The 20,807-nt window shown below is 30.5% G+C and overlaps 2 protein-coding genes across 2 annotated transcripts; one reads left to right on the forward strand and one right to left on the reverse strand.

The window, feature by feature from the left end:
* Nucleotides 1–5,255: 5,255 nt before the first annotated feature.
* LOC145193096 (uncharacterized) lies at nucleotides 5,256–20,157 on the reverse strand. The gene is made up of 5 exons (XM_080070486.2): nucleotides 19,847–20,157; nucleotides 19,101–19,201; nucleotides 14,917–15,092; nucleotides 12,850–14,825; nucleotides 5,256–6,204 (listed from the first exon to the last, which is right to left on the reverse strand). Exons 1-5 carry the CDS (start codon nucleotides 19,950–19,952, stop codon nucleotides 5,555–5,557), a joined length of 3,009 nt encoding a protein of 1,002 aa, XP_079926612.2. The 5' UTR covers nucleotides 19,953–20,157; the 3' UTR covers nucleotides 5,256–5,554.
* On the forward strand, nucleotides 15,573–18,736 carry LOC149878391 (uncharacterized). Its single transcript, XM_090073159.1, is given in 3 exon segments — nucleotides 15,573–15,998; nucleotides 16,000–16,038; nucleotides 16,580–18,736. Coding segments are annotated over 3 exon segments (462 nt in total). The 5' UTR covers nucleotides 15,573–15,801; the 3' UTR covers nucleotides 16,806–18,736.
* Nucleotides 20,158–20,807: the final 650 nt, after the last annotated feature.

The following is a 20,807-nucleotide window of genomic DNA, read 5'->3' on the forward strand; positions in this document are numbered from 1 at the left end:
CTGGTTTGAAAATAATAAAAGACAGAAGTGTTGTTGAGTTAGCAGGTGGTAGTGGTCCAATCTGCTTATCTGCAGTTATTGTTTTTTCTCTTGTTTTGTTTTTCATAGCTGGCGAAGACCCATTAGGGAACGCTAATACAGGGGGGGGGGGGGAAGAAGAGGAAGGGGAGGTCTTTTATTAGAAGATTTTTTCCAACAGTTGATGACAAATTTTTTAAAAATTCGTGAAGAACCTTTGACATTCAAAAGCAAAACTGTCGTGTCTGAAATCAAAAAAATCCTTTTAAAACTAATTACATGTGATTGGGCCCAATAACCGCATGAACCTTTTGCTTAGTCTTTTTTTTTTTGTTCATACTTAATTCTTTTTTTCACTTAAAGTTTTTTTAAAAACTTTAAGTGAAAAAAAACCACATAGTTTCAATTATGCATTGTTTGTTTGAAACTTGTTCTAACTTTCTCATACTTTGCATGAACTTCTTACATCTACTTTCTGATTAAATTGTACTTTATTTTACAAACTTATAATGTATCAAAGTACTTAAACTACAATATGGTTTAATTACTTTGCTACAATATAGTTTTTAGTTATTACTACAATGTAGTTTTTAGGGTCCTCGCCATGTGCTTTTTACAGTGCACTGTAAAAAGCACATGGCAAGGACCCTAAAAACTACACAACGCTTTTTAATTTTTAAAAAAAATAACATGAAAAACAAAATTTATAATAGATTTTTTTTAGTTGCAAATAGCTATTTGATGAAAGTAAGTTTATAAAGAGCTATGTCTTAAGTTTTTCCATTAAGATTAATTTTAGCTCTGTTTTGTATAGTTACTTTTTCATAATACTTAATAAAATAACAAATAATGATTTGCTTCGACAAGTATGTAAGCATAAATCTCAATAATAAAAAAGTTGCAAGTGGATTGGTAAATGAAGTCACTAATCCAAAGTTCTTATCCTAAAGCACTTTTTTTACAGTGTAAAAAAACAATTTGAAATTTCTGTTGAATGATTTTAAGAAAATAATGTAAGAGGATGTTGCAATTAAAACAGGACAAATTCCACTCACCAAAGATCAGAATGAATTGTCTTGAAGTTCAGTACTGTGCGATTTTCATAGAAGAAGAAACGTTTTACTGTTTTATATATTAAGAATAAAAATTGGGCAAGGCATTAACAAAGCAGAGTTAACAACGCTTATCATTGATATTCTGAAAGTTAGACAAACAAAAAATTGAAAAAAACAATTACTAACATTTTTTATGCATTATTTTGGAATGATAAAAGACGCTTATAATTTAAAAGATAAAAGGTGAAAAAATACAGTAAAAGACACGTTTATAAAAAAACGTTTATAATTACATAAATTGTAGCTTTGTTAGCAACTTGAAAAACTTGTTATGGTTTGTTTATTTTTTAATGTTAATTTCTGTTTTAAACACAGGTTAGGTAAATCATTCTGCTTGTGCTTTAAAGTAAAGAATCCAAGGTTTACACTAAAGCGACAAAGAAATGTATCAATAAAACTTAACTAACTCTTAATAAACTCTTAATTGCACAAAACATTTTTTCCCACGTTGTTGTGAGTCAATAGTAAGTTTTTGATTATACACTTGCTACACATTATGTAAAGTACTGAAGTACTTTAGTGAATTACAGAAAGTCGAATTGCTAAATTTGAACGAATTTCTCTTAGAAAAGTTAGTCTTTCATGGCTCCTTCTAGATGCTCTTGCAGAGTAGATTTTTTTTTGGCGTTAACGATACTCCAGCTGATCTTGTTTTTTCTACAAAAGGGAAATATTTGATGTTTTCTTATATATATATATATATATATATATATATACATGGCTGACGAGAGGGGGGTGGACGGGAAAGATTCCTGGGGCCCCGCATGTGTACAAACAATTTTTTAAAGTAATTTTTAAAATATTTAAATAGTTTTGACTTTTAAAAAATTTAGTTAACTTTTATTTTTCATTTTCATGAACAGAGCACGCTTCTTTTGGTCCTGGGTATGTAATTGATCATAATGAGGGCCCCTTAAGAAAACTTCCCCGGGGCCCGAAATTTCTCTAGGCTGCTATGTACAGTTGTGGACAAAATAATAGTAGCATGATTAAAATTAAGGAATTAATATTATTATCTTTCAACAGTTACTGAAAATGAAATTGTAATACTGGATTATTAATTAAATAGGTGTGAGATGATAAACTAATTAGTAGAAAATTTTAAATTTTTGCTTTTATTTATAATATTTATATAAGTATAAAAAACAGGTTGGACATAATAATAGTAGTATTAATTTATTTAATGTTATATTGCAAATAATTTATTTTATTAACAAAAAAATGAAATAAATTTAATTAAACAATCGTAAAAAATTAATATTTAATCGCATGCCCCCGGTTTTTTATCACAGCTTTGCATCTATTTGGCATTGAGTTAATCAAATTTTGACAACGTTCTTAAGGAATGTTGTTCCAAGCATTCTGGACAACTTGCCATAACTCCTGCTGATTTTTTGGTTTTTGACAATAAACTGCCTCTTTTACATCCGTCCAAAGGTTTTCGATCGGATTGAGATCCGGTGACTGTGCAGGCCAATCCATAACTGCAACCCTATTCTCGATGAACCAACTTTTTACCCTGCGACTGGTATGCTTTGGGTCGTTGTCCTGCATATAAACCCATCTTAGGGGCATATCTTCTTCTGCAAAGGGCAACATGGTATTTTGTAATATTTGAAGGTATATGTCTTGGTCCATAGCACCATCAATCTTATAGATTGGCCCTACGCCATAATAAAAAAAACAACCCCAAATATTTATTTTTGCTCCGCCATGTTTTACAGTTTTTATGGTGTATTGCGGTTTGTATGCAGAGTTAGGTGGCCTCCTTACATACATCCTGCGTCCACTTGACCCAAATAAAACAATTTTGCTTTCATCAGACCACAAAATATTACGCCATTTTGAAACAGGCCAATCTGCATGCGTTGTAATCTTGCTACCACATGCCTTTTTTTCAAAAGGGGAACTTTTCTTGGGCTTCTGGCGACTAACTTACTTTGTACTAACCGCCTACGTACTGTTCTCGAAGAAACGCTTAAATTTAAATCTTCTTTAATATGGCGGGAAGTTACAAAAGGATCGGCAACAGCAGCACGTTTTATCAATCTGTCTTCATGTTCAGTCGTTTTTTGTTTTCGGCCCCTTGTTTCGCCTACATTTTTCCATTTTAGAGCATTTCTAATCATCATAGGAGAACAACTTAATGTCTCTTGAATAAATTTGTATGTTTTCCTTTCTTGTTTTAACTTAATAATTAGTTGTCTCTTTTCTGCACTACAACGCTTTGCACGACCCATAATTTCTATTTATAAAATAAATTTATACAATTATTTTATATACTTCATTAAATTAACACTAAAATTAATCTTACCTTTAATTAGTCTTATTAAAACCAAATAAACAAAAAGCTAATATAAATAAATTGATGGGAAACAACAGATATGTTATTTTAACCTACAAATCTAGATATGTTCGTTTATAAAATTCGGGACTTCCCTAAAGTAATTTGAACACTGTTACCAACATATTTTACTCCCATTTCATTATTCAGTGTTTGTATTACTGTTATGCCTAAATTTATTAATTCATATTTAAATTTACATAAAATTATTATCACAAATCATTGTTTTACTAGCCACTACTATTATTTTGTCCACAACTGTACATATATATATATAAGAAAACATCAAGTAATACGTATTCTCTAAATGTAAATAATAATTTATTATGAGAAATTTTCGCTGGATTATGGTTACCAGCATCATCAGCACGCAAAATTATTTTAAGTTAAAAAAAACAGTTTAAAATTAACTGACGTTAGCAGTTGAACAACTTCTTTCTTTTTTATCCTTACGTAAAAACGTGAAAAAATGGTGCGCAATATTTAATACCGCCATTTAGAGGGGAACATTGGTGCCTCTGTATCTCAAGAGCCTCATGGACCTTCCGATCAAAGTTTTTTGTCTATACTTAATGAGTTTTAGTTCTCTCCCAGTTAATTTCTTCTGAACATGACTTACTATGTGTGGCTATTGCAGCTTTTTTGATGTTGAGTTCGAGTTCTAATTTGTAACTTCGTTTCGCCAACGTATTTTTTAAAACAGTTGCACTCAATTAAATATGTTAAATATGAACATATTTAATTGAATTAATTAGATTTGTTGATTGAATTAATTTAGATTTGTTTTTACACGTTAGCAGTGATCTTAAATTAGGATTAAATTTAAAAACTACTCTATATCCAACTTTTCTAAATATTTTTCTAAGTTTTTGGGACAGCAATATATCCACGGTAATGATACTGTATAGAGGACGTCACATTCGGATTGAATTTTATTGTTCTTTGTGGACCGTTTTTTAGTAATTTAGTTTGCAATACTTCCAGTTGGCTTTTGTCGTAACCATTTTTGTTGAATACTTGCAATTTTTATATATCAACGTCATCTTACTAAGGATTTCCATTCCAACAAACATTGTGTTTTTTAACCAACATTTAAAATTTTAAAAATCTGCAATGATTAAATGAGATAGAGAAACATAAAAAAGAGTTGCATTAAAAAACACAGCATTTAAATACTTTCCGTTTGAAATTTAATTTTTCTTCTAAACATGTTAGCAAACTTATTTTGCTTTTTTTTTTAACTATAAAAAATACGAATATAAAAGTACTTGTATATTCGTACTTTGTTTTTTGTAATTACATATTGTATTTAATGTAATTATATATAAAAAAGTGCAATTATAATAGCTCGAACTCAGCATGGTTTTCATCATTTGTACCAACCAGTATTATTTATATACCAGAGAAATTTCCAAGGATAAATATCTTTTTGTTATATACCTAACATATGCGATGGATTCCTATTTTAAATTGATCAAAGCTGTTGTTAAAGTCGGAATAAGTTATGCAAACTTTATACCAAATTGGAGATGGAGTCCATTTTTCAAATGGAAGAAAAAAGTCACATTATTACATTTCAAGGATATTTACAAATAGTACATACACTAATTTTAATCTTAAAACAGTAATGAGGTAAAACTAAAATAAAAAAAATAAAAAGATACTAATAATGATAATAATAGTAATAATAACAACAATAATAATTATGATAATAATAAATATGTTGTCGGTGTGGGTGTAGCCGTGGTAATATTAGCCCTTGTAGCCCAATATGTGAAGAGACTGGAAATGGTCAGTTCGGCTTTTACAATAATACTTTTTTTTATAAAAAATAATAAGAGCAATTCTGATCAATTAGCTGTTTTTAAACAGTGCCTTTTAGTCGTAAAATGCAATACCATTTATGGTTGTAGGGGATTTGCTAATTTCTATATTGCTTTAAATATTAGTAAATGATCTGAAGGTGGCCATTCATAAACACATGTAAATACATTTGCAATGCGTTTATGAATGACCACCCTTTACACATTTTGATGTAATTAGGTGCTATTGTTTAAGATCTTCTGACACTAACTTATCAATCATGACGTCTTAAAACAACAGAAAAAGGATAGTGCGTAGTAAGTTCCTCAAAATCGCTGAGTTTATCAATACCTCTCTTTCCTTCGTCCCCTGGAAGTCCAATTTTACACTCACTAAACTCTACTGAAGGATCTTTTTCCAGTAGAATTATGTAATCTGCTAAATCACGTGATCTCGGTACGTTATATTTATACTTCAAATCTCCGTCAGATATTTGGCACTTTAGATTTATGAACTTGAACTTATCATAAACCACTTTATCAATATCAAATTCGTCCTCAAGATTTAAACTTGCCATAAGTAGCTTAAAATCACATTTTCTTGTTTGAACATCTTTGTCTATTGCACCAATAACTTTCTCAAAATCTATTCCATTTGAACGATGTTTTTCACTCGTTCGAACTGTATAGAAGCAAGGCTGCAACCTATATGTATCGACGACGATTCTCGGTGCAAACAAACCAACTGTTGTAACCATATTCTCGGCTTCTTCTCTAGTTGGGTTTATCAAAACATCACTTACATCTTCCCCTTTAAACTTTTTACGAAGTATATACATATCAGTCTCGCCGTCTTTGATGTATTCGCTAATATATATTCCAAATTCAGTAGTAAGATCCCCCTGCTTCAAGCGAACTATGTCACCTAAACAGAAATTAATTTTTTATAGAATTATTGTTTTTGTTAAATGCTCAATAACCTCACGTAAAAACTCAAAATAATGGTATAAATGACACACACAGCGTTTATGCTGAAAAATAATTAATTAAAAAACCCCGTTGATAGATTTTACCGGAATAATAAAAAACTTTTTGGTTAAACGTAGTAACAACTTTACTGCGCTGGAACTTAAACATAGCACTTCGTGTTGAAATATTTTAACGGAGTTCTGGTTGTCTATTAGGTGGGAAGGTGGGAAGCAAAGGCGATTGATAATTTTGAACGGGGCTCTTTCAGCAGCGTTTTTTAAGTAAGTCTTAATGTAAACTTTTTTTCTGTGTTAAATGAGACAAAAATCTAATTAAGTTATATTAAATTTAGTGGCATCGCCTCATTTTATAACTTAATATCTGCAGCATAAATTAATATTATCGTTCAATCAAAAACAGTCTGATTTAAGTCTCAAAAACCTAACAGTTCGCTTTATGATTATAAAAGTATGTTCATAGCTCAGAAGTGTGAACCAAATAACAACTACTAACTTTTAAGTTAGTAAAAGTTAGTTGGTTAAAGATTAAAACAGTTGAACAATAGATAAATAGGATAGTTTGCATGCATAAGCACTACGTTTAGCTGGCATTGTACCCCCTTCCTCCCTTTTTTATTATAATTTCCAAAAGATTGTTGTTTAAAATAAAAGACTCTTGTCTCAAGAAATAATATTGGAGCAACAATAAATTCAAAAATTACATTTAATAGAAATATATGGAATTTTTATTCATGATAGTAAATATATTGCATGGTTTTAAAGTACAATGTTAAATACCAAGATAAAACTATTTCACGTGAAACAAAAAGATTATTGCATTTAAGGCTTCAAGGTTTTCATGCGACATTGCTTCATTGGATTGACTCCATTTGCTCAAAATTCTTTCGACAAAAACCATCTTCTCATTGGTTACGATTGTAGAAAGATAAAAAATATTTGTTTATCGATTTGAACAAATGTTTCACAAATCTTTTAATTTGTATTTTCGATTAGACTTTTTATTCTTAAACAATGGCAACAGATAAAAATAATGGTAAAACTTTTGTTTTAACGTAAAAGTAATCACATCTAACATTTTTATTGTTTTAATCTCACGTTTGTCATAAAAAAAAAAAAGGTTTATAATGCATCGAGGTCGAAATAAAGGTTTAAACATGCAACAATAAGATAAAAATGACCGCGTTACTATCAAAAAAACCCAATTAAGCCCACATAATAAAGTAAAAAAGCTTAGGATCCAAAATACAAAAATTGGATAATTAACAAAAATAAAATCCTTTGAGCTTTGATGAAGTTTCAAATATTTGGGTTGATGCGATGAGTATTTGTTCGTAGAAGCAAAGGGAGAACGAAGGGGAGTGTATTGCTCCAAGGGATAAATATGGAGGTAGAGTAGCCTTGATTTTGGGATTCTTTTGAATCTATTTGTTAATTGGATAGAAAACAGAAGGAAACAGAAGTATTATTGTATCCAGGGAAAGCTGAAGGGCTGCAATAATCAGATGTTGCTGAAGGGAATGACATTTATCAAGATGTTGATAAATGTCATTCTCTTCAGCAACATTTATCAGACCTATTCGAATTTCAGCAAGGGAGCATCGTAATCAACATGAAGTCAACGCAAAATACCTAAAATTCCTTTCTACTGTTAATAGAGTGATTGTAAAATTCACCAGAGAGGGCAAGAAATGCATAAAATCTCATCCAGGTCGCCTTAGGCTCTCTGAAAAAATCTTGTGTCTTATCAAGAGATATGTTGAAATGGATCCACGTTTCAGGGTCTTTGACATAGCAGCATAAGCTGATGTCAGTCAAAGAACAGCTATCAGGTATCTTTACAAGCTTGACTACTATGGTAGAGCTGCGAGAAGGAAACCTCTTCTCCACCCAGTTAATATCAAGTGCAGAAAAGATTGGAAGGCCTAGAAAGGTCCTTGCGTTAAAAAAAACAAAGGGGTTGTCAACCAAGTATTTAATTTGTGGCCATTTATAATTACTTAATTTTTGTAAGTAATCTGTTTAATGAAATAAACAGATTCTGTGAACGTCTATTAATTTCTGTCATGTCTGTGTGTAGTATTACTTTTCTCCGGCGCTTCTAGTTTCTGAGAAGACACAAACCCTAATGTAATAATGTCAACGTTTTTTGTTTCAGATATAAAGATGTTCTTTTTATTCATAATAGAAACTCTTATATACTGAACTGTATTACGCAACGGTCGTGTAAAAATCAACTCAATATTTTCTACTGTTTATTTACATTTCACAAAGAATATTACAAGTGATGTATGTAAAATGCATACATGGTCAAATGCAAAATGAATGTAAGTCAAGTTCATAAGTCATAATCAATTTAATAAGAGGTTTAAAATTCTGTTATGATTTTGTTATGATTCTGTTAAGTTTAAACACGATGTAAATATTCCTTTTTAAAAGAAAAAAGTTACGGTTGTCGAATTGAAATTTTTTATTCGAATTCATGTTTTTCTATAACCACAAAATTATTACACCTAAAGTTATAGATTTACTTGTTAAAATTTCTTTTTAAATTTTTTTTTTTTATTTCAATCTAAAGTTTGGTAACCTCTCTACTTTATCATTGCTTCCAAACGGCATAATAGACTTTCAATTAAAGTCTGGCACAGAGATGTAGGAAACGAATAGGGTAAGGTTGCCAATATTGTACCCCCTAAGACCAAATTAAAAAATGTAGGCAATCTACTGAGTGAAAACATAAATTTTTAATTGGATTTCATAATTTAGGGATTGTTTGTTGTAAAGATATTAAAAAAACTCAAAATTTAAAAAGCGTTAAGTCTCGAAGAATCAAACTAAAAAAAATAGCGCTAAGAGTACAATTAAGGAAACTAGATCCTTAATTGTTCCGTTGCAATCCAATATTGTACCACTTTCTTGATTTCAATTACTTTACACCTAACTCCCCATAATATAATGAAATAAAGTTTTTTATTTAATAAACTCTATGCAACTTTTTTTTTCTTCTGGAAAATGCCGAAAACAGGTATCACCACATAAGGTACAATTTTTATTTAAATTGTATGTTTACCAATGGGTTAGCTAAGATTAGAATTGAGGAGGAAGTTAGGTATTAAAGATATTTATACTAAATAATGTAAAACAATATATACTATATCTGTTTAAAAAACAACCACACTAAATATTGTAAAATAAAATACATAAAAACTTTATTTTTGGCAAATGTTTGAGATATATTGCGTCTGTTTTTGATTAACACTTGCACAGTCAACATGACACCAGCCTTGACATATTGTTAAAACTGAACTAGAGAGTGCATCTAGGGATTGCGATCCCGCATTAATTTAGCGCATGCGAGATCCCGCAAAAACTACTGCGGGATCCGCGGGATTTGCGGGATTTTGAAACTATTGCTTTTAAACAAAAAAGGTCAATTCTTTTAAACTAAAAAGACAAAAAAGGTATCAAACTAAAAGTGTTTAATGTATTTGCGAAACAAATCCATTTAAAAATTTATCTTCAGCTATTAAAATTTTTTTCTTAGCTATAAATATAAAAAAATCATTTAAAAATAAACAATTATTTAGCAAAACGTAAGTCGAACTCGTTCAATTTTTTTTTTGTTTAGTTAATTGTATTGAAATTTTCGCTAATGAGTATGTTGAAAACGTGAAATTGAAAACGTGCGTGCATAATTATAAAAAATATACTTTTAAAAACTACTTTTTAAAAAGTCTTTAAAAATTAATTACATCAAGATTTTAAAAAAAGTGATAATGAAGAAAATGCGAAGTGCATGTTATGTTCGGCTTTACATTTAATAGTTTTTGCACATCTTCAGATTTACGGTACTTGTTTTCAAAGAGTAGTTTCCGGCTCCCTACTTCACCTAATACTATAAGATCGATGGTAGTTAAATTCTCAGATTCTGTAAAAGCCGATATAATGCAAAAATTCACATCACTAAAAAAGCAAAATCAAAAGTTTTCAATAACGTTTGACGAATGAACATCACAAAATAGTCAGAGATACTTAAACTTAATTTACATATGGAGGCGAAACACTTTAATCTTGGATTGATTCGAATCTATGGATCGTGTAATGCAGAATATTGCATCAAGTTAGTTTCAGAAAGGCTGAATAGCTTCGATATTGACCTCCAAAAAGACATTATTGCCATGACCACTGATGGAGCAAGTGTGATGGTAAAAGTTGGTAAAATGATGTTTTGCTATCAACAACTATGTTAAGCACATGGAATACAACTTGCAGTTATTGATATCTTATACAAGAAAAACAGCGGAGAAGTCGAAGAATCGTTTACTACATATGAAAATTGTGAAGAAGAAGATGAATATGGTAAAACTGAGGATGATGAAGTTATAAATAAAGAATATGGTTTGACAATGATTTTGGACCGACCATCTGCTTTATTTCACCAAAGAGGAGTGGTCCCAACTCAATGACTTAATTATTTGCCTGGCACCACTAAAACTTGGTCTCGAACTTTTATGCAGGAGAGAATCGAACCTTATAACGGCGGAAACAACTTTTCAATTTATGCTAGATAAATTGCAAAAGCAATCATCACTTTTGTGCATAGATTTACCCGCGGCACTTCGTGAGAGGTTTACACAACGTCGTAATAAGAATTTAAATGGACTACTAGTTTACTTACAAAATCCGACGAAGAAAATGAACTCGAAGAAAAAGAAGCTGTAGATTTTATTAACAATTCCCAAATAATTACTCCTACAATTCTATCGCTGAAAAAAGAATTGGAAAATCAAACAAAGAAAGACAAGAACAGCTGGACAGAAAATGTAAAGGAGATACCAAACTTAGATTCTTTAGACTTTGATAAACTATTTAAGCCGGAAATGTCTGCCTATGAAAGTAATGGAGTAAGAGGCAAGTTTCTAGATATAGCGCATAGTTACTTGATGACCATACCACCAACAAGCGTAGAGGCCGAGCGAGCTTTTTCAGCTGCTGGTTCCATATGCAGTCCTTTGAGGAGTAGATTAAGTGATGATACCTTAAGTAGGCTCTGTTTCTTAAGAGCGCATTTCTTACAACAATTTTCTCATTTTGATATTTAAAAAAATAAATAAAGCTAATAGACGTTCTACGTTAAGCTAAAAGACGTCCTCTGTACTTTGGCTTATCTTTTTGTTCATTAAATGTTAAGAATTATATTGATTTACAAATGAATTGTGTTTTTTAGCTTTATTTACCTTATCTTATAAATTTAATAAGTTGAGTATATTTTTTCTGAAATACTTGAAAGAAAGATACAATTGTCATTTTGCCTTTTATAATGTGCATAAGAAACCTACTAATCCCGCGCGGGAGCCGCACAAAAATTAAAAAATTCCGCGCGGATCCCGCGGGATTGAAAAGTGTGCGGGATTGCAATCCCTAAGTGCATCTTTTTAAGGACTGCTTTTCAATACAAGAGTAATACTGAAATTTTTCTTTTTTTGTTTAAGTAGTGAATTTCGTATTATAAGTATAGATATTTATCTAATTGGAATCTCAAAAGGAACTTTTTAAACTTTACACGCATTTTTTAGCGGTCAGAATGGTCGCGTCGGTACAATTTAGGATATGCCTTGAGGTACAATTTACGCAACTAATCTAACATTCAGATAATTTAAAAATTTGACAACTAAAAATAAGATATTTTAAATTCTAGGTATTTAGATAAATTATGCTTTAACATAAATACACTGAACAAATCATATCTTCTGCTTTTTTTAGTGAAATACGCTTAGCCTTAAAAACCTAAAAAAAGAAATCTCCAATAACAAACCAACAAGAGCTTACTCTGGCCTTAATGCAGTTGAATGACAATAAAAAAACAGTTGACTACTTAATTTCATTCAGCAAAGTTAAAAAATAAATTAAAAAATTTCTTGTGGGTTGTAAAAATAACGAGTTATGTTAAAAGTACAATATAGGCATCGGTACAATATAAGCAACCTTACCCTACCAGCCTTTTCTTTACTACTTCTTACAGTATTTTTTAATTTTTACATTCTTTTCAATCACAAAGTATTTACCCTTTTAATAGTATTGCGCTCTCATAATGCGGCACTGAAGTCAAAATATCATGGATTTTGACTTCGATATTCTATATGCCGCTGTAGAAACTTTATGTAAATTATAGCAAATATAACGTTTTCATCAGAACTCAACAAACAAACATAAATTTCTAACCATATAATATTTAAAAAAATTATTATCTCTTTTTTTTTTAAAAAGCAGTGTAGAACTGAGTTATTAATACTTTAGATACCTACTTAAGCTTTTCGTGCTGTGGAGCAAAATCTTTAAAAATTCCAATTAAAGCATTTTTACGTTAAAAATATTTTTAGTTTTATGGAATTTCATTGAATTTTATGAGAAAAACCATAAAACAAACTTTCTCATAACTTTATAACTTAATTTCTCATAACTTTGCGCTGAAAAAACCACCAATTCACAGATCAAGAACTGTGAAGTGCATTTAGAGCTAAGATACTGGTTGAAATTGTCATTAAATAAAAATTCAGCAATATTTATTAAAAAAGTTTACTTACTTCCTCCTAGTTCTTGATCATCTAATATTCTATCATGAGGAGGAAACTCGTGAAACACAGCCATGTGGTACTTTTTTAGCCGTTGTATAAAGCCTCTTTTTACATCTGGGTCGAGTAAACGCTCTTTAAAAGTATCACCTTGAATATTCCAACTTGCAAGTCTTAATTCAACTGGCGAAGATCGCCCAGAAACCTTTAAGGAAACTCGCAATTCTAATGGCAAATGATCACTTATGTAACTTGAAGGGGTCCATATATCTTTACATACACTATTTTGAAGTTCAGCTTTTCCAGCCATTTGAAATGCTTTAATACATTCATAAATAGAATCTGATTCATCATTGTCTGAGGTATAAAGTGATGTCATGTAGTTGTTATAGAGACGCTGAAGAATAAATGGCATTACAACTGCTTCTGGCTCTAAAGGGAAATCTGGTCCAATAGCTTTCAAGTTACCTTTTAAAGGTAAGTTAGCTATAATGTTATCAAATCGTCTTCCATACACTGTAGTAATGGGATCTTTTTCACCGTATGTTAAAGGAGAGTGAAAATTCTCTCCATCAACTTGGAGATTCGTTAGAATTTTGTACATATCACCTTTCGTATCAGACCCTGATAATCTGTCCATATGAAAGTCCCCTGCAATTATTTTTTTATAACTTGTTTCTGTCTGTGAGTTTATGTTACTTATGTCTGATGCTATTTTCGCCATACAAGCACGCTGCAATTGTTTTCCCTTAGGAAACTTGACATTTGCTAAAATAAAAGGTTCCCCGGAGTTTAAATCCGATTTTACAGTATAAATGACGTAATTAGGCTTACGAATTACTTTAGATTGAGATGCTGGGCTTGAAGTTTGTGAGTCAATAACTCTCTGATCACCGGATTCTTGTATTATTTTTGCAGACTTGATAATTTTTTCAGGTTCAGCAGTTTCTGGCTGCAAGCCTTTTGGTAACATAACAGTCATATCCAATGCTTGCTGAGCTGATACTCCATTAGGAGTATTTGGCGCTGCATAATTTGATATTTGACGTTTTAATGCTTTTTCTTTACTTCGTTTTTTATTCGAAGTTTCTTTTATAAAACGAGTTGTTAACGAGCGTATTTTTCGATTATATGCTACTGATTTGTCATAAGTTTTTTTACTAGCAAAACTTGTAAACGATTTGCTATTTGAATCACTTTTAATATTCATTTTTCGAGGTTTTTCTAAATTTGAAAAACTGACTACGTCATTGCCAGCATTTTCTTCTTCTTTGTCCACCGTATTTCCTTTAAAGTAGGCTTGTTTTTTAATGTTATAGCGAATATTGTTCATGATACCTTGAAAGTTTTGTTTTGAAAATACTGGAGTAGTGGTTGTTGTATTGTTCATTTTTGAATTTAGTTCTTCAATTTCCTTTTCAAATTTTGATAAATGACTAGCTATGATATTTAAAATGTCTTGGCTAGATAAATCTTGAGTAGTAGAGACATTCCTAGCTTGGGTTTTATAGCTGAGGTCATACATGAGTTGACTTTTATTGTTGCTAAATGGAAATGTTTTAAGTTTTCGATTTATTATTCTTTTATCATAAACATTTTTTTCTTTTTGCTCGGTAAAATTTTCAATCTCACCACCAAATTTCTTGTTTTCTAAAATTTCATTAACAAGTCTTACAAATTTAGCTTTGCTTTCTTTATCAAGACCATCAAGTGCAGCATCTTTTATCTTTTCATCTATTTTGCTGTGACTATTGTCACTCAGCGCAAGCTCTCTTAAGAATGTAGATATTTGGGAAGCATCGTCAAAATATCTTTTGCTACGTAATAAAACGTTCTTAGAAGTAATTTGCGACTTTCTTAAAATAATTTCATTAGTCAGGTTTTCTCTACTTGAATGTGTTATCGGTTTTTGATTTTTTCCAATGCCGTCAACGCTCCGTTTTGTATTGAGATCTTCAAGAGTTTCGCAAGAACCCGTTTTTTTGAGACTAGGTATAACAAATTAATTTTAAAAGGCGCATGTTTACTAAAACGCCAACAAGTGCATAATTTTTAAATGAAATAAAAAATATCCAATACCTAAAAGATCTAGAATGCCTGGTTTTGATAAGAACTTTAAAGTCATCATTGCCTTCGTTACCTGGCCAGTCATACTCATCTTTTAAAACAGTATTGCAAGGTAAACAAGAAAAATCAAGGTTTGATGCTTCTTGAAGCACGATTAAGTTGGCACTTTGAAGTACAACACAAACAGCCTTTAAAAAAAAATGCTATCAATATATAATTAATTAAAGAAGTGAAGAGTTTTTTTTTAGAAAAAGAAAGGTTTTACACATGAGCTAATAAAAAATATTTCAGTATTCCATACAGACTTTTACCGTAATTCAAAAGTTAACAACCAAAGATTAAGTTTTGCTATCCATGTCTTTTTATTATCTTCTTTTTTTTTTTTTTTTTGATGCTAGTAAAGTAAAAGTATCTAAACTTTTACATTACACAGGGGCGGATCCAGAGGGGTTCAAAGGGTGCTCCAGCACCCGTCAACTTTCAACAAGCAAAGTTTACTATTTTGTTGCATTTTTTTATATATAAAAATTAAATTGTTAAAATATTTTATTCAACTCAAAATTTGCGATTTAAATTTTTTGTGAAGGATGTCGAAAATAATTATCTTTGTTGTTGTGTTAGCGCTAGCGTATTTTATATATATTTATGTTTCGACTAGGAAGCTCCAGTATAGTCGCTTTCTGATTGGCCTGCTCCCCTCAGAATTATTTCTGATTGGCCTGCACCCCTCAGAAGCTATTTTTGATTGGCTTGGTTTCTTAAGCTAATCAAAACTGGTTCTGAGGGGTGCTGACCCAATCAGAAAGATCTCTGAAGGGTGCAAGCCAATCACGCATAAATCAGAAAAAAGGGTTTTCACTAAGCTTTTGGTTAACTCGTAGGTTAAGTGTTCTAAACATGGCGGATTCAATGCTTCAAATTATTTTAAAATGTATTTTAGATGAAAATAGGATTCAATCAAAAAAGGTATCGTTTTTATCTAATGTTATTGTCAAAGCTCATAATACTATTAGAGAAAAATTTTTGTTTAATGAAAAATCTAAACTAAGTGTATTGCATAAAATATGCAAAGTTCCAAATATACAGTTTCCCATCTCAATGATTTCGAGCAGAAAGCGATTTTCAACCAGTGAGGTAATAATTTGTTTCTTAAATAATTATATTAATTTAAAAATAAAAAAACAAACGAAATATTTATGTGTGTGTGTGTGTGTGTGTGTGTGTGTGTGTGTGTGTGTGTGTGTGTGTGTGTGTGTGTGTGTGTGTGTGTGTGTGTGTGTGTGTGTGTGTGTGTGTGTTGATTAATAGTTAAAATAATAGCAAATAAAGAAATCATATATAACTTTTTTTGCTTAAACATTTTACTACAAACTTATTTTTATTTTAAGCTGAAAGATGTGTAAAATTTTGTCCTAGGTGCTTAAAATTTAAAAATATATTTTTCTAGTAAAATTTTGTTCATGCTTAAGTATAATATATTTATATCATATTTCAAGGAGAAAATAATCAATTATGTTATAACTTATTTTATGTTTGAATAATACCAAAATTACATTTAGTAAATGATTTACCAGTAAGTTATTTTATGACTTAAAATTGTGTAATAATTATTTTGTGGCATAACATTATTAAATTATGTCACCTCGCTCATGTTAATTTTTTGTTTTTTTATTAGAACTTCTCCAAACGGAAACTGTTTATTTAATGCTTGTTCTATATCATTAATTGGAAACGAATCTTTGTCAGAATACTTTAGATATTTGACCAGTATCGAATTATATACAAATGCAGATTTTTATTCAAACCATCCAATTATTTTTTCTCAAACTGATGTTACCAAATTTCGAAGAACTGATGAAAACACAAATATATTATATCATAGTATTAATAATTATTTTTAATAGTGAGTTGTAATACAATTGTGTTATTTTGCATACAAAATACTATTATGGAAATAAAATAGATATGTTTATAAGAATTGTAACCTTTCTTATCTGATTATTTAATCAAAATACGGGCAGTTTAAAGGGTATAAATAGATGGGCAGACAGGTAAAAGACCCAGAGGGATATAGCCTTTTCTTTTGTTAAAAAAGAGGTTGAAAATTTAAAAAGTTGATGAAAAATAGTCAAACTACGTACGTATTCGTTGCCTTGAACACCTCTTAAACAAACTTGTACACTTTTGGGTGACTCTCTCCCCCGTACTTTATAAAAACCTTTTTTTATGACCCCCCCCCCCCTTCGCAAAGCGTGCGGGGGGGGGGGGAGTAATGAACATATCTTCGCAGTACATACTTGCTCAGCACCCCTCAAAAAAAAAGCTAGATCCGCCCCTGTTACAAACAAATTTTAATATTTTAAAACAAATTTACTTTATGGCTTCTTTTCAGAAAAAATTTTTCAATTATTCAAATTTTGAAATTATTTACGGCCTTCAAAATTGGAGGAAGAACAATTTGCAAATGATTTTCACCAACATTAATATTCCTATTCCGATTCTGATCAAATAGTAACTTTTGTAATTAAATACTTATTTGATGTCAAAAATATACAATATAAATCTGGATTGGCTTTGGCGCTCTATAATGTTTAAACGGTGGTGTTATTATACAACCATACATGTTGTTTTGTAGAACTTTTTCTCGTTTTCCTCTTCGTTATTGTTTTTTGTTTTACAGGAGACATTATCTAAAATGATGGCTTCAAACAAAGACACGTTCCGTTCTCGAGTGTATAAGTTTTACTTTGATAACATTTAGTCTGGTAAATTGTACACAGTTCGATATTATATGGTTGAAGGAGTGCCTAGAACTATGTACAACATTTTGCAACGTTTTCACGACATTGTACCAGCTTCTTGTCGACCCGGCTCGGGTGGATCCAACGCTAAACTCACCGGAAGAAAATTGATCACTCTAAAGCGTTTATTTGACCATTAGGATGAAGTTTCGCAACAACAAGCGGTTCTAATGTGATCCAACCAAGATCAATCGTGCTCTTTAGAAGATCTGAAGGCCCGCAAGAAAAAAAGCATCTCACACCGCAATGAGAGACAGAAGCCCGAGACTAAGAAGTTGTGTGTATCGAAAATTATCAAATACCTGCTGGATTATTGACGACGAATCCTATTTCACACTCTCCCACTCCACCATCAACAGCAGCAATACTTTCTACACCTCTAACATTAACAATAAGCTACCCAGTGTCAAATTTTCTACCAAAAAGAAGTTTGAGGAGAAGGTTCTGCTATGGTTTGCCATCGGACTAAATGAATGATCAAAAACCAAGGAGTCAAATTTCACCAGCAACGTAACGGTCTTCCTGGAGGAATGGATTAAGAAACGAATTATCCCGTACATTAAAGCAAACTATGATGACAACTACGTATTCTGGCCCGACAAAGCCAGTTACCATTATATCAAAGTGGTGGTAGAACACTTGGAGCGAAATGGCATCATTTTCGTCTTCAATAAGCTGTCCTCCCAGATCAATCGAGAATTATTGGACTATCTTAAAAACTCATATCTACGCCAATGCTTGGAAAGCTGAAAACACTCACTAGCTTATTTATAGATCAACTTATGTCTGCGAAAAATGAACGTCAATCTTGTACCGCGCCTTGCGGAAAGCACCAAAAAAAGAATTTATTAAATGCGCAATGGTTGAGAGTTGGATGGTGTTATTGAGAGTTAAATGGTGTTATTGAGAATTGAATATACGTGTACTTTGTACAATTTGTCTTAATCTTTCTAATGAAATATTTACTATTGTTGCATGTGAATAAATTTTTATTAAATTTCTTTGTTTGAAAGATTCCTGATTTTGCTGCAACAGTCATTACTTGCTTTTTAAAATTCCTTTCGGAAAGGAAACATTATGCTTTATGTTTGTTGTTTAACTTAAATAACAATTACTAAGTTTTAAAAACTTGTTTTAACTTTTAGTAAGAGAACAATCATACTCAATATTTTACAGCTAGTCTATTTTTAATTAATCCAGCTAATTTTTTTTTGCAGTTTTTAAAGGAAAAAAAACAAAAACCAGCTCTCAATTAAATTACATTAGGATCAAAACTTTTATTAAAAATAAGTGCTTAAAGTTGTAGAAACAGAGTTTGAAACTTGTAAGTAAAAAAAGAGTTATCTTGAAATAAAATGTAAATTATAAAAAAATAAACGGCGAAAAAATAAAAACCTCTTTCAGTGGAGCGACATTGTCTTGCCGCAAACAAGCACCTAGCTTTTTTACATTCCAAGTTAAAACGCGACCGAATCCACGAGTTGCAAGTTTGTTCACTTAAGTCAGACATTAAAAAGATAAGAAAAATAACTTTATAGAAATATATATCACAAAATTTAAAAATATAAATGAACTTTACACTTTCACAAAAAGATTTCTTTTTACAAATGCTTTGTTTTAAGTTTCTTAAAAACATCGTTTTTCCATTAATAACATTTAAAATATATCAAACTTACAGTAGTTTATATATTCAGCCACAAAGTTCGGAATTCCATGAAAATATTACTATAATGAAATCGCCTTTTATAAACTTGTTTCAACCGTAAAAATTATTGCGTGTTATTCATATTCAAATCAGTTAGACTTTTTTCGCTCGTACGAAACAAGTTTATGCATGGATATAAATTTTTCGCATAAAAAATATTTGCTTTTTTAAATGCATAAAAAGATCTAGTATAATAAACTTCAAAAAATTCGATTGTCCTTAAAAGATTAATGTAGATTATATAATATAGTATTATATATAGCATTATATAATACAGTTTGTACTTGATTTGTTATTAACGGAAAAACTTATGACGACGATGCTTAGTTTTTTAATGCAATCTTAACTAATACTTTATCGGATTTATTTTTTGACTTTGTAAAAGTTGAAGATTGAAAATCTGATAAATTTAAAGGCCATTGTAGTCATCACTTACCCAAGAACTTCTTTGTTCCAATAGATATGGTGTTGTTGTTTTGGTGGTCTGCGTTCATGTATTTCAAAATTAACAAGCATAGAATAATTTGAAATCTGCAAGACATCTTTTAAAAAATTGCAATAAAAATCGGTCATGAAAGTAAGAAACAATTGACTTTTTATAGCATGGTTTTTCTGATCAGTTACAGCTAAACTAACCTGCTGAAAGTTATTACAAGAACGTTCGAACTTATATAATGATCTCCAAAATAGGTTTGTAGATTTAGATCTTCGAATATTCAAACGAGCACAATTGCATGAAGAACGTGCCGAAAGATTTACCTGTTATGTTTACGTTAAGATTATTCAAACCGAAAACAAACGAAATTCGAAAAAATTCAAACGTACAAAATCAAGTTTTCAAACGAGCAAATAGAACTCAGTTTCATAAGAAATTTTTTAAAAAAAAAAGAATTAAAAAAAAAGAAAAAGAAAAAAAAAAGAAAAGAGGAAATTATGAAATTAGTTCTGAAAATTAAACAATAACTATAACTGCAAAATAAAAATTAACACAAAGTTGCAATGGCAGCCCTGTATGTCTGGTGTCATCAAGTAAATTAAAAATTCTTAGCACACAACCAAATAAAACAAAATCTTTTTGGAAAAAGTACACTGACAAAATGAGTTCAAGGTCCATAGCTACTTTGTCAATCAGATTGTAAGTGACAAAAATGAATGACCTGGTAACGTCACGAATCTAATTTAGCAGGGGCGTCGTTAGGGAGGTGCGGGGGTGTGGACCTTACCGGGTGACACCATCAAGGGGTGACACCAAAAAATAATAAAAAATTTAATTTATTTTACCAAAATCTACTAAGATACACCAAAAATCGAAAGAATTCTAAAATCGAATTCTAAAATAGTTCTAAAAATAGCGAATTCTAAAAATCTAACGAAATAAACATTTATTTTAAATTAGT

Source organism: Hydra viridissima, unplaced genomic scaffold (genome assembly GCF_058129835.1).
Source record: "Hydra viridissima isolate aposymbiotic clone 2 unplaced genomic scaffold, HvirCarnegie_v1 scaffold_15, whole genome shotgun sequence".
Taxonomy (NCBI): Eukaryota; Metazoa; Cnidaria; class Hydrozoa; order Anthoathecata; family Hydridae; genus Hydra; species Hydra viridissima.

Excerpts from the sequence above, each read along its gene's own strand:
- LOC145193096 (XM_080070486.2), bottom strand. The coding sequence starts at position 19,952 with ATGTCTTGCAGATTTCAAATTATTCTATGCTTGTTAATTTTGAAATAC. Across the intron at positions 19,202-19,846 it reads TGGAACAAAGAAGTTCTTGG|TGAACAAACTTGCAACTCGT; the intron begins GTAAGTGATGAC and ends GTCTGACTTAAG. Across the intron at positions 15,093-19,100 it reads ATGTCGCTCCACTGAAAGAG|GCTGTTTGTGTTGTACTTCA; the intron begins GTTTTTATTTTT and ends TTTTTTTTAAAG.